The 12,541-nt window shown below is 44.2% G+C and overlaps 1 protein-coding gene across 1 annotated transcript in view; it reads right to left on the bottom strand.

Annotated features, from left to right (window-relative positions):
- Window positions 1–614: 614 nt before the first annotated feature.
- The window catches only part of LOC142576517 (uncharacterized), a 51,092-nt gene continuing 39,165 nt past the window's right edge, over window positions 615–12,541 (bottom strand). Inside the window, exons 5-6 of the mRNA XM_075686696.1 lie at window positions 1,597–2,719; window positions 615–899 (exon numbers count right to left, since the gene is read on the bottom strand). Of these exons, the coding sequence (XP_075542811.1) occupies window positions 1,616–2,719 (1,104 nt within the window). The 3' untranslated portion in view covers window positions 615–899; window positions 1,597–1,615. The remainder of the gene's footprint in view (window positions 900–1,596; window positions 2,720–12,541) is intronic.

The raw sequence follows: 12,541 nt of genomic DNA, 5'->3' as shown, positions 1-12,541 counted from the left end.
TTGTCGGTGGCACAAGGACAGGAAGCGCCGTCGTCTCTGATAAGCGATATGCTCGAAGCACGATTGAGAGGGCTGCGACACGTACTTATGGTGCTTATGTTAGAGGCACTTATGTTTCTTTACTGTGTAGAAACATGCACTGCTAATGCAGTGCACGAGACCCTCTCCCCCCACCCCCCACGTCCTTGCGATCGCAATCTCACGCTTCACACATCCAGCTGATAAATGCCTTTTCTTTTTTCGTTCACCGCTTTTCACCGGCTCACGTCATGCACGTCAGACCTCCCTGACGGTCATAAGAGCACAAGCTAGCCGAGTATGACGATAGCATCGTAATTAATTAATTATTTATATATGCGAATAATTCATCAATCAGCATTAGTTCTAACAATATAATTTAGGTTGTTGAGCCTGATTTATTTAGCTTATGGTAATAGCCGGGCTCACGCGGTGTTGTTATGCGACGCTTTCGTAAGATTCTTGACATAACTTCAACCTCATATTTGTCTTACCATACTGCCGAACAGTTTTACTATCATTAATACTCGGAAAAAGGTGCAGAGTTACCCGCTACAGGAGCGTTATCGCCGGAAGTAAAGAAACTGAAAGCACTGTCGAACTTTATGAAGATATCTTTATTGCAGATACTTCTGTGCAGGATAGCTTCGTTTTTTGGCACTCGCTTCTCCAATGTTTGGCAAATGTGGGTATTCCCATTGAGGAAACAATATATCTATTACGTTGTAGTTCTTCGGAGTGGTACCGTTTTATTAATTAGTATGTAGTGTAGAAGTACCGCTTCTTACTGCACGAAGCTCCGAAGACTATGGCACAGGCTGAATATAGTTGCGAGCTTCATTGTACTAATGGAAAACTGCGTTGGCGACCAGCACACAAACCTAGAAGAAAGAAAAAAAAACGAAAACAACGATTGGTTAAAGAGTTGTGTAACAGGTTTCGTCAAGAATACCCCGTAACGTAAAAAGCATTCAATTCTTTTGCTCGGTAATACTACCGGTTCACTCAAATAATTTGTTTTACAAATGTCTATGCTTAAATATTCTCTAAGAAATTTCGGCGTCCATTCATTATCCAAGATGGCGGTAAACAAGTCTAGCGTGAAAAGGATAGAAAAAATGCTTTGGAACATTTGCTATTGAGGCTACTCTATGCCTAATACTTTATATACGCTCCTTCCTTCAGAGTGGTTAAGCGTCTAAGCACAGAGTAAACTTGGGACAAGGTGCATACAACTCCGGTTTTAATTTAAAATAGTAAATTAACTTTTTTTTTCGCACATTTTACTTGAATGTGGCACAATGTTTTCGACTCCTGCTATTGAGCAATCAATTATTTTATAAAGAGCATTCAAGGCGTCTCCACGATCATGTCCATTGTTTGGCTGTCTCACATATACAAACACGACTTTCCTGCTTGCACCGCTTTTTATTATGTAGCTCTCACTAGCACATCTAACTTTTAAAATTTCCTCTACAGTATTTAATGATCTGCTATCTAAACATGCGCGAATGGGAATAGCCGTGACAAAGCTGTCTGACCTTAGATGCGCGGGAAACTCAGCTGTTGTATACTTACAGCCATCCATAAAAATAATTCAGCCGACGACCACCTCCTTTCCAGAACTTTGGGACACGGATCCAGACCCGGCAGCCTCCTTGCCGAAGGCACTACCATGGCTTGACTGACCCTCGCCGCGGTTGAAGCCCTCGCTTTCACTCAAGCCGAAGCTTTTCGAATCTCCGTAGGACGAGCTGTGCCCGAAGACCTTCTTGTCCGAGCCTCCAAGATTGTAGGCAAAGCTTCCCTGGCCGGCTTCCTGCCCAGCGGCCTTATTAGCGAAACCTCCGGCACTCTCGTAGCCCGAACTCGCAGCAGCCGTACCACCGACGCCGCCTCCGTAGCCTCCGTAGCCTCCTCCGATTCCGCCAACTCCCGGTCCAACACCCACACCGGGTCCGCCAACGCCACCGACTCCGGGACCAACACCGAGAGCACCTCCGACAGGTCCTCCGACGGGTCCTCCAACGACTCCCTTACCGATGCCGGGACCGACCCCAACAGCGCCTCCAACAGGTCCTCCAATGGGTCCTCCAACGGGTCCCCCGACTACTCCCTTACCAATACCGGGACCAACGCCCACACCAGGACCACCAACAGGACCAACAGGTCCTCCTCCGACACCCTTGCCGAGGCCAGGACCAACACCAACACCGGGACCGACTCCTCCTCCGTAGCCAGGACCGACTCCACCTCCGTAACCAGCGCCTCCAATGCCCACACCCGGACGAACGCCTCCACCGTAACTAGCGCCTCCGATGCCTACACCTGGACGAATGCCTCCACCGTAGCCACCTCCATAGGAACCACCGTAGCCACCGCGGTAGCCTCCACCGTAACCTCCTCCGTAGGCACCTCCTCCGGCCCCGTAGCTACCACCCAAGCCGGAACCGTAGCCTGCTCCACCATATCCGCCGCCCACTCCCGGTCCGTAGCCACAGGGGCATGGCGGGCAGCCGCCAAGGCCACCGCCGAGCCCGCCGCCGCTCAGGAAGAGCCCGCGACCTTCGATCTTCTCATCGCCTTCCTTCTTGTCATCGTCAGCGGATGCCGCTGTTGTTGTTTCAGCTGGTTTCTCATCGGCCGGCTTGTCTTCGGCAAGCACAAGGAGGCACAGGGGAAGCAGACACGATAAAACTAGCTGCAAATCATATAAATCGCGAATTAGCACACAGGGAAAAACACGGAACAGAGTGCTGTTTAACTTCATGCACACAATACTGGTATTAAATTACGTAACAATTCGTTTCGCTTTCCATTATGTCTGCCCTTCGTTAATGGTCCTCGCGGAGCCGCGCCTCAGCTATCGAAGAGGTCAGCCACTCAACGGGACTGTTAGGAAATTAATAAAATGGCTTGAAATAATCCTTAGATATTTCGGCCTTCTGATCATCAGTAATGTAAGTCTCACTGCAGCAGGACACGTGTATATTGGTATTCGGTTTCAGGGGTGCACTGCTTTAAAATTGCAAATAATCTTCTTCGTGAGCCACACCTGAGATGATGAAGCTTGCGTGTTCCATATACGGCACTCATCATTCAAATATGGCGTCACATGATATGGTTATCCAAGGACATCATAAAACACAATTACTAAATATCATGGCTCCCAAAAGCACTGTTACCGCGTTACAGGCACAGAAACTACATGACGCCAAAAAAGCCGGCTACTGTACAAGCAGGCTTCTTTGTGAACGTCGTAATTCACTGCACTGTACAAGGAACGTCGTTTCTAACACTACAACTACTAAGTAAGCGCATATAGCACAGAATATTTCACTGAAGGGTTAGCATGACAAGGTTCGGTTAAAAGAGGAGGAAAATTTTCGAGCGTTGAAAGCAAGCGCCACAAACAAATGGAATGAAGCATTTGTGCATGAAAAACGCAAAGCGGGGCCAGCATGCTTACAATGGTCCTCATGGCTCTGAAGCTTTTGGTGGACTGATCCCAGTCGCTGCCATGGGGCGCGCTGTTTTATATTCACGCCTCTCCTCTCTGGCTTCAAGGACCCGTAGGCGTTGGACAGGCCAGCGTTGGCTTCCTTCTCGGAAGGCATTTCTCCAGCTACATGTCTAGTTCCTCGTGCCTGACAATGAAGCGGCGCCGGCAATCGCCTTCGACGCGACGCCGGTTTACTCTCGCCGGTCAGAGGTTTCCTGGCCATCTTTCTCAATCAACAGGCCCACCTAGGCACTTTCCCGCGCTCATACGCACAGACAGCGCGGGCTGCGCAACACCCGTGTGCCAAGGGGGCGCCGCCGCCTGCCGCAGTTCGCATGCATGTTGCTTGTAACACTAGGGCGTAGGCGATTACGTTCACCGGCTGTGAGTCGAGTTTGTATATAGACGCGTCAGGGCTTTTTCGTGACTCCACGTTAACCTTGCGGGCATGCGTATGACGTTGTAGCCGCCTGGAATTAACGACATGTCTCGGGCAATTATTAATGGGGCACTTCGGCTTTTCCTACATTGTCTCGCACTTCTGTATTAAGAAAGTAAAATAGAAATGTAGCCAGGTGATGAGATGTGCGTGTCTTTTTTTTAATCGTTGCACATACAGGAAGTGGAAAGGCGGTTGCAAGGTAGGTAACATGCGAGGTGTGATGGAAACGTGAGTTGAATTATTGAGAATTTTGACGAAACAAATCGAAAAGAGAGCGTATGGTGGGGACAGGTCAGTTTCTACAGAAACTAGAACTTCATAGATTGCGCAGCTATTTTGTAAGCTTGTGAGTAATGCGTACCTTAAGTTTTGTAAGTGGGCTGTTGAAATTCAAATCGCTTGATTGCGTCATGCATCCAAGAGGTATTCCCAAATCTTGGCGCTTATCGTGGCTCTCGCTTAACAGCTGGCTGGCGCGGCCAGAAATCTTCCGAATTCTTCATAGAAGGCTGCTGTAATTGTTATCCGTTGGCTCCCTGTAGGCGTGCTTAAGTAAGAATGAATTTACATTTTCAACGTAAGCATCTTCACTTCTAGAACATCGCTACCGGGCTATGCCTTCAAGTTCTGCATCATTCTTTGGTGCAGCAATCACATGGCGACACGAAATTTGAAAACACAATTTTTTTTACCTAAATGCTTAAGCCTTGAACAGCACTTCAAATGTATTCAAAAGCTTATCAAATGTGGTCGAGAATACTACATTTTCTGTTAATAGAGGAGCAATGATTTGCTTTGACAACTAATCGCATCGTTAGCGTAGGCTTATACACTGAGTGGTGAACAGCGATGAGATACAAGGAAATATCGATCGAATTTCTGTCACGTTGTTTTCTAATTCTTTATTTCCGTTTCTTTGTTTGTTTACGAATGCTTAAGGTTCTTTTTATACGAAGGCTTTTCAAAACTAGTTCTGCGGATGGTGTTCCGCCGCGAAGGGCATCAGATTCGCAGAAAATTTGTAGCACAATTTCAGAGTTCGCACACTAGGGAATGCTCAGTAATTGAATATGCGGAGTTGTCACATTTAAATTCGACAAAGACGTGAACACGGCACTTCGTATCCCAAAGGGCTTGAAAGTGCTTAGAGTGCTAGTCGAAGCAATTTTAGTTCATTACTCACCGCAAGCCGCCAAGAAACGCACTCTTCAGCGTTGCATCCGTAAATAGTTGAATCGAAATTCGTCTGCGATGTAAGTGCCAATACTTTGCCTGATATATTTCATTGTTCATTCAAATAATAATATAAATTAATCTTATATACAATCACACGGTGGTGACTGATATTCCTCTCTAAATCAGTACATGATGAAGTCAGGCTATGAATAAAAATAAGAACGCACAATCTCACTGAAAGCGAACATGAAGTTTTATGATGTGATGCGCCTGGCGAAGTTGTTCGAAATGTGACAATTAACTTGCTATGCTTCTCGTGTGCAGATAAGTCATTTTGTTATTTTCAGCCTTGTAGTTATAGTGAAACAAAAATAATAGTGGGAAAGAGCACATTGTTCGTGAAATTTAGTATTCGATGAAGCTATTATTCCGATAAATTGATTTAGAAAGCATTTTTTTGTCTACTATGGCATATTACAAGTTTGTAAAATGTAACAATGATGTCGACACTGACCACTGCAGCGTGTAATAGTCAAGGCGCGGACTCGTATAAAAACAACTATGAATCTTTCAGTTACCGCAACCGTCCTTGAGCCATCGGTGACCGTCCGAGCGGTTATGGAAGCCTTAGTACCCGCTTGCACGAGCTGGAGTATGCCAAGTGCAAGAGACGGGTACGGGAAACGTTAGGACGGCGCATCACACCAGATTCAACGTTGCTACACGAGCGAGACAGTCCGCTTACACGCCAGGCAAATGACGCATATTCTCTTTTTCCTGACAAGAAGCAGCGAGTCACTTGGATATTCCGGCGCGATGTGCCATCCACGCGTTCTGAAGCGTCCTTTATTTGACGAGGGAAAAATCTAACTCACACGTGAATATTCAGAAGGTATCAAGTGTCAGAGCGTGTCGAATCAAACGCGGAAGAGCGAACCCCCCGCTTATAAATACTGGCAGTATAACTCAAATGACATCGTTTTTATTTTCTCCTGAATGTCGCAGAACATATAAAGCAGCTGTTATAGCGAAAATTACTGCGTAGTAGCTTTAATGTCAATGTTGTGACATTAACAAGCTGAAATTATGAGTCGGATTCTTATTAGTAGGCGTTTATGTTGAATCTTGTAAAAGCACTTTCAGGAATTTCTTTCCAGTGCATTACTGTTAACAGGCCTCACATAAAAGATGGGTTTAGGTTCTTAATAAGCTCCGTCCAACAACCCTGAGGGTTTCTAATTACTTCTGTAGGGTGTCCCACCTAAAGTTAGCCAAGCTATTTAACGAAAAAAAAAAGATTTAAAAGACACTGCGCAATATACAGTTTTAATACCCACGGTGTCAGGTCGCCAGGCCTCTGACGATCGAACACCGTAGGTCTCATAATTGTATCTTGCAACATGTCTTCTTCGTTTTTTTTTTTCGTTGAACAGATTGGATAGCGTTAGCTGGGTAACACGTTAGATCAATTGCATTGTACATTTGCCTGATTCGCTGCCTAATTTCTAATTTTATGCCGATAATTATTATTATTGTAATTTTTATATAACCTAATGTCCGGCCCTACCTTCGTAGTCAGCTGCGAAGGTGGCAGCAGAAGAATGCTTGTGAAGAGATGTGCGAATGCACATTATCAAAATTATTCCACAGCCCTCTGCTATGCTGCCTGTGTGTTTGTGCCCGTGAGCGCGTTTGCGAGCGTATGTGTGCCCTGGTCGCGGTCGCGTCAATGGTTTTGTTTTGCGTGATCGGTGAGATAATGTAGAAAAAGAAACAGGCAGGAAGCTTAACCAGAGGTGATTGTAGTTCTTCATCCTGCATGGAGTGAAGGAAAATATGGACTAAAGCGCGAAAGGGAGGAGGAATAATTGGCGCAACCTGGACACACACTCAACGAACTGTGGCCATACTCTGCGTTCCATCTGCGTCACTTCTAACACGTACGGGCTGTATCGTCATCTGAGTTCTTTTCTTGAGCGTTGACACGAGTTTACCACTGGTCAAATGACTTTTTTTTTCTATCAGCCGCTAGGCCTCTAACATTGAAACAACCTGGGATGTAATATTGTGTTGTGTCAATACACTATCAAGAGCATATTATGCAAGCAAACATTTTTTTGACGAAAACAATGACTGTAGACATCAGGTAAACAGATGACCCTTACGTAAATTCAACGTATGCATTCGGCACCAAACGACGAATTTTCAAGCTTTTTGTTCGTAAGTTACGCCGCTGATTGACCGCTGCCATTTTCATTTTACTTAGTGACCGCAATACTGGTTGAAGCCTGTCAGCGATTATTGCATACAAATGCCTGTCAATCTGGGTCAAAGTATTTATTTACGTTAGTTCCGCTTTTTGTTGGCTTAGTCCATAACAGAGGCGCTACAAACGACTAGTTAAAGGCAAGTGATTTTCGCAATTCACGCATACATATCCATGAGTGTTGCTTCCGTGTCCCTGTTTAGCAATCTTTTGCGGGAAAAAAACGCGAGGGGAGCCATTACGGAGATAATTGCGTCTCTAGTACCTCGTATTTCTCACCACCCGGTAACATTTCTTGGTAGATGGTTCAGGTGCGTGCATTCGCGGGAAATATTCTACAGAGTATGGTGATCGCTACCTGTGTAGTGCAACACGTCATGTGTCGAAGGGAACATCTCATGTTTTCTGTCATAAACGGCCTCAAGATCATTAAGTTCTCGTAAGGAGTGTTATGTAAGAGGTATGGAAGCTTCGGACGCGCGCGTGTAAAAGAGCTCTGTTTGAGTCGTTACAGAGCTCGATGATTGTTGTGTTGAAGTAGTAAAATGGAGGGTCGTTCGTGTGGTTTGAATTAAAAGTGAGGCTTTAGAATGAAATTTACACTTTCAATGTAAAATATGACTCCTAAATCAACGAACGCAACAAGAATAAACTATACCGCATAGATGAGCCATACAGGAAGAAACAATTTTCTTACCATTCATTTGCAAGTTTGTTTACTTGAAGGGCTCAATTGAGTTGTCTTAGTGTTCTTTAGTTAGGATCCAGGGATGTTAATTTTGCTCTTTCAATGTGGACTCTTATTATCGGCGACCCTTTTGTTTAACTAAAATTTACGTCTTTACAAAGCTGTGCGCAATTCTTAATCATTACTAAGGGATCTTGCGCAGGAACAGTAATGAGCGAAATAGAGAGAAAAGAGATTCGTTGCCTGCGCGAGTCAACAATGGAGGCTGGCACAAATATTGTCCAAAACAACAACAACGAAAAAAAAAAGAGAATCCGTATGCTGTCGTGCATTATGCAGACACGCGCGGCAAGTAGAACTCTGTTCTTCATTAGTTGCTTTAGTAAACAACAGAAGTAAGATGCAGCCGAATGTATTTTTAAATGGCCCTGCGATCTGTCAGTACCTCTCCCTCGTATAAACAAACAAACGTCGTTGTTCTTCGACTGAGGGCTTTAAGTTCATAAGGCCTTGCTACTCTGCAGGAGTTCAGGTCGCGCACTGTGATGGTTTATTCTGAACAACTGCTGCGCTTGATATGAGCGTGTTTGCACAATTGCGCTACTTTTCAAGCATCATAGCCGTTCCAGAATGTTCAGTGCACTACTGCCATCATCACTCGAGCGTAACTGTTGTAGCCGCCTTGAAATGTGCCTTCTGGTGTTGATTGAGTGGCTCTCCAGTGCACGGGTGGGGCACGTATTATGGTGAATTGCTGAGGTTGCTCAGAGGCAAATCGGTCACTCGGATACAAACTGCTTCGCACCGGATGGCCACGGAAGTTGCCGAGTACTGCTGGTTCTAGATGTGGTATCAATATTTCACTCGCTCTCTTCTTTAAAGGTATACTACTCTATGATGTCACTTTTGCGATGTGTTGGCGCTGCTGTCAGTGGTGGTAAAACGGCAGAGCGTCCGCCTCGTGTGCGGTATAGACGTTGGGTCCGAATCCGGGTGCCGCCGCAAACTCAGTGGCTTTTATAATGGGTAGAGATGTACCACGGCCTGGCACTCGGTTGTTTATTTGAGTTCTCATTTCAAACGGAGGCCTTATAAATATTTTAAAGAGCCTCTGGGCACCCCCCTCCCCCCCCCCCCCCGGTGTCCCCATCCCAGCTTTGGCCCTGTGGGAGACAGACGAGCGCTGCCACTGGGTTCCTACCGGTGAAATAGGTAGAGGTGCGCCCCCGGTCTAGTGCTCGGCAACTAAGGGAGTTCGAGACGCTTGAAAGGACACCCACCTATTGGGAAGTTGGCGGCATGGGACCGCTAAACTTCCTTTTGTGCTTGATTAACGGTGCTCCTGCACCGCTAATAAACGCGAAGCTTCGCGTCAGTGTTTCCAAAAACGCCCACGCTATGCAATGCGATAACTGCGCTCTTCTGTGAGTATTTTGACGCCAGACGATATTGAACAGGACGTGTAATCTTGTCTGTAAAATCCTTAAACTAATTCAGATTACATCTCTACGCTCATTACACGCCAAAATTTTGAACACAAGCTGGTTTCATTTCAACCATTTCGAACGCATGATGAGTTCCATCGGCAGTTACAAAGTACCTATAAGTAAAAGATCTCCTTTTCCAGGGTCACCTGGGCTTTCTTCGCGGTCGATCTTGCCAGACGCATATATTCTAATTTTTAACCAAAATTAATTTAGCTCCACATAATTTTTTTATCTAGACCAGTGCTGATCAGCTTAAAGACTCTCTACAATATACTCGCATTCACCCATTGAAAACGAACAGGTCCAGTAGTAAAACATAAAAATAATGGTTATAAAACGCATTATTAGTTCACAAACTGGTTGCTTCAATTACTTTTGTGATAAACATTGATCTTAGCGCACTCAGCGATCAATGCGAGCATTCGAATTTTTTAGGTTTACTAGAATGAGTAAAGACGTGAACTCTAGTGGGGCATTAACATAAAGATTAAATCAGTTTACACTGTCAAATGATTTTTTTAACACTTGATTTTGATACATTAGAAACGAAAATTTTAGTTATAACTGAAGACCAAACTTCGTCTTCCTAATTTTGTCTTGCTGAAAGCTTAGTGCATCAGTGTGACGTCATGGATATGAAAGTATTTTCTCGCACGTGGGTTCTTCTGGTGCAAGGAAGATTCTAAAAACCTGCAAGGCTTAGTTTATAGTTTTTTTAGAACACAATGCTGCTCTTATTTGCTGATAAGGAAATAACAAGACATGACTAGACGTAAAAATCCATGGCGTCAAAGCGAGCTACTGCGGAAACTTCATGACGCGTCGCAACCACTTTTTCGTTCTCACGTTCTGTGTGGCTCGCGAAACCTCACTTCTTGATAGGACTGGCTGCTTCGCGCAATAAGCGTAATTTATTGATACAGTTTAAGCTAATGCTCCCCTTAAGCGTGTCCCTAATGACTATTTGCTATAGTAGTCCATGGCTACGCCTGAATGCACTAATAATTTAAAACTGATTTTAGCTGAGCATTATCCCGCAGGATTGGCAAATGGTAATTAACATATTTGAAATAAACGCAGTAGCGTGCACAAAAAAAAAAACAAAAAATAATGCCACGTTTACACCAGACTTGTACGTGACAAATTACACGTAATTATTTACTTGTAATCTATTAAATCTTTGGAGAAAACACAGGGAAGGTGGGAGATGGAAATTCAAGACGATTAGCATAAAGAGAACAAGGTAAAAGCGGGAGCCAACGTTTCGACAAGTGGACTTGTCTTCTTGAAGACGACATAAGCATATGTAGCTTTGAAAAAGACAAGTCCACTTGTCGAAACGTTGACTCCTGCTTTTACCTGGTTCTCGTTTTGCTCATCGTATTACATCTTTTGGTCATTTTGTAATTTAGTGACGACATTCCGTAGTCGGTAACGCTCACTGTAATTCAATTACATTTTTTCATGAATCAATTAAACGTATTTAGTTACTTTATTGATCAGACAAGCTGCAATGGGTGACGCAATTTGGGGAACCTTTATTTGGTGGGAACTGCAGCAGAAGGCCCGAGATCATGCTGCGCGGCAGCCCCGCGAATGCGCATGTTGAGACGGGGAAACTCGGGAGCTGAATATTTGTTTCCTCATGTTAACGCTACGGCAAGACGTTGGCCGACGAATTAAACCCGTTCTTCTTGTATGGCTCGATAACAAGGGACACTTAGGACGTTAACGCCAGGACGTCACCTACGGACGATATTACAGCTTTTCACTGGCCATACCGGGAAGGCCTTCTCAGGTCCCAGCGAGAATCAAACGTTGCGCCTCACAGACCAACGAAATGCTGAGTAACGAGGATCTTGTGCGCAAGATGACCATAAATTAAGCACCACCCTCCTTCTCAGCCCGCACGTGGAGCGAGTTTTCAGTGCCGCCGCTGATGGATTCACGAAGAAAAACGAGGGAAGATGACTGGTGAAATTTTTGAAAAGCAGTTGTTTGCAAAGATAAGCAATGTTTGAAGTGCTGCAAACGACGCATTGAGTGTGTCATGCCAGTTCGTTCTGTTTAGGTGCCTGTTCATTGTTACTAAAATTTCGGAGAAAGGAAACGTAGAAGTAACCTATTATTTTTATTAATTGCTCAATTACTTTCGTAAAGCAGTAATTGGCAGCTGTAATCAATCACAGTTTTGAATGAAGTAATTGTAATTGTAATCGGTTACTTTTGCTGTAAGGTGCACAAGTCTGGCTTATACACATCGCTTACTTGTGTGAAGGCCCTTAAAGAACCTGTAGGCAGCTTATAGAATGATTTAGCGTACTTTTCCCTTTTTCTAGAAATTAAGTGACCAAATTTGTTAAATGTTTGATGGCTGCTGTATTTTTTTCCTTTCGTAAATGTGTACAAAGGCGTACGTGTTGCGACTATGCTTTCATACCTTTTTTTTCTTAAGCTCGCCACAACACAAAAGTCTTGAAAAGAACTCTAAGGTAGTAGGCTTATAATATTGCTAAAATACTGTGTAGGCTACTTCAAGCACTACGACTACCTTACTTTTTATTTCATTTAAGATGATTGAGATTGTGTGTGTGTTTTTTTTTTGTACTCTGCCAAGAGCATTATCATGATAATAAAAAAAAGTGCTCAACCCCATGTCAATGGTTCACGACATTAAATTTCGATTAGTAACTATGAAGCGAAGTGACAATTTCAAATGAATAACGTCAAGTACTGAGTTCATGTACTCAGATATTTGCTGATATTTGCACCAGCAAGCATTTATTAATGATCACTCCTGTTTCTATTTTCTCGTGGACACTACATAACAGAAGAAATGGAGCAGCTGTAAAGAGATTACATTTAATTAGAGCTATTCGTAGTATGTAGCATTGGTTCAATTTGTTTAATTTTTTTGGCTGCGCCATAATTTGTAGAATAGGTCATCAGCGCGTGCTCACCG

Source organism: Dermacentor variabilis, chromosome 1 (assembly GCF_050947875.1).
Source record: "Dermacentor variabilis isolate Ectoservices chromosome 1, ASM5094787v1, whole genome shotgun sequence".
Lineage (NCBI taxonomy): Eukaryota > Metazoa > Arthropoda > Arachnida > Ixodida > Ixodidae > Dermacentor > Dermacentor variabilis.
This window is presented reverse-complemented; position numbering and strand designations above follow the sequence as displayed.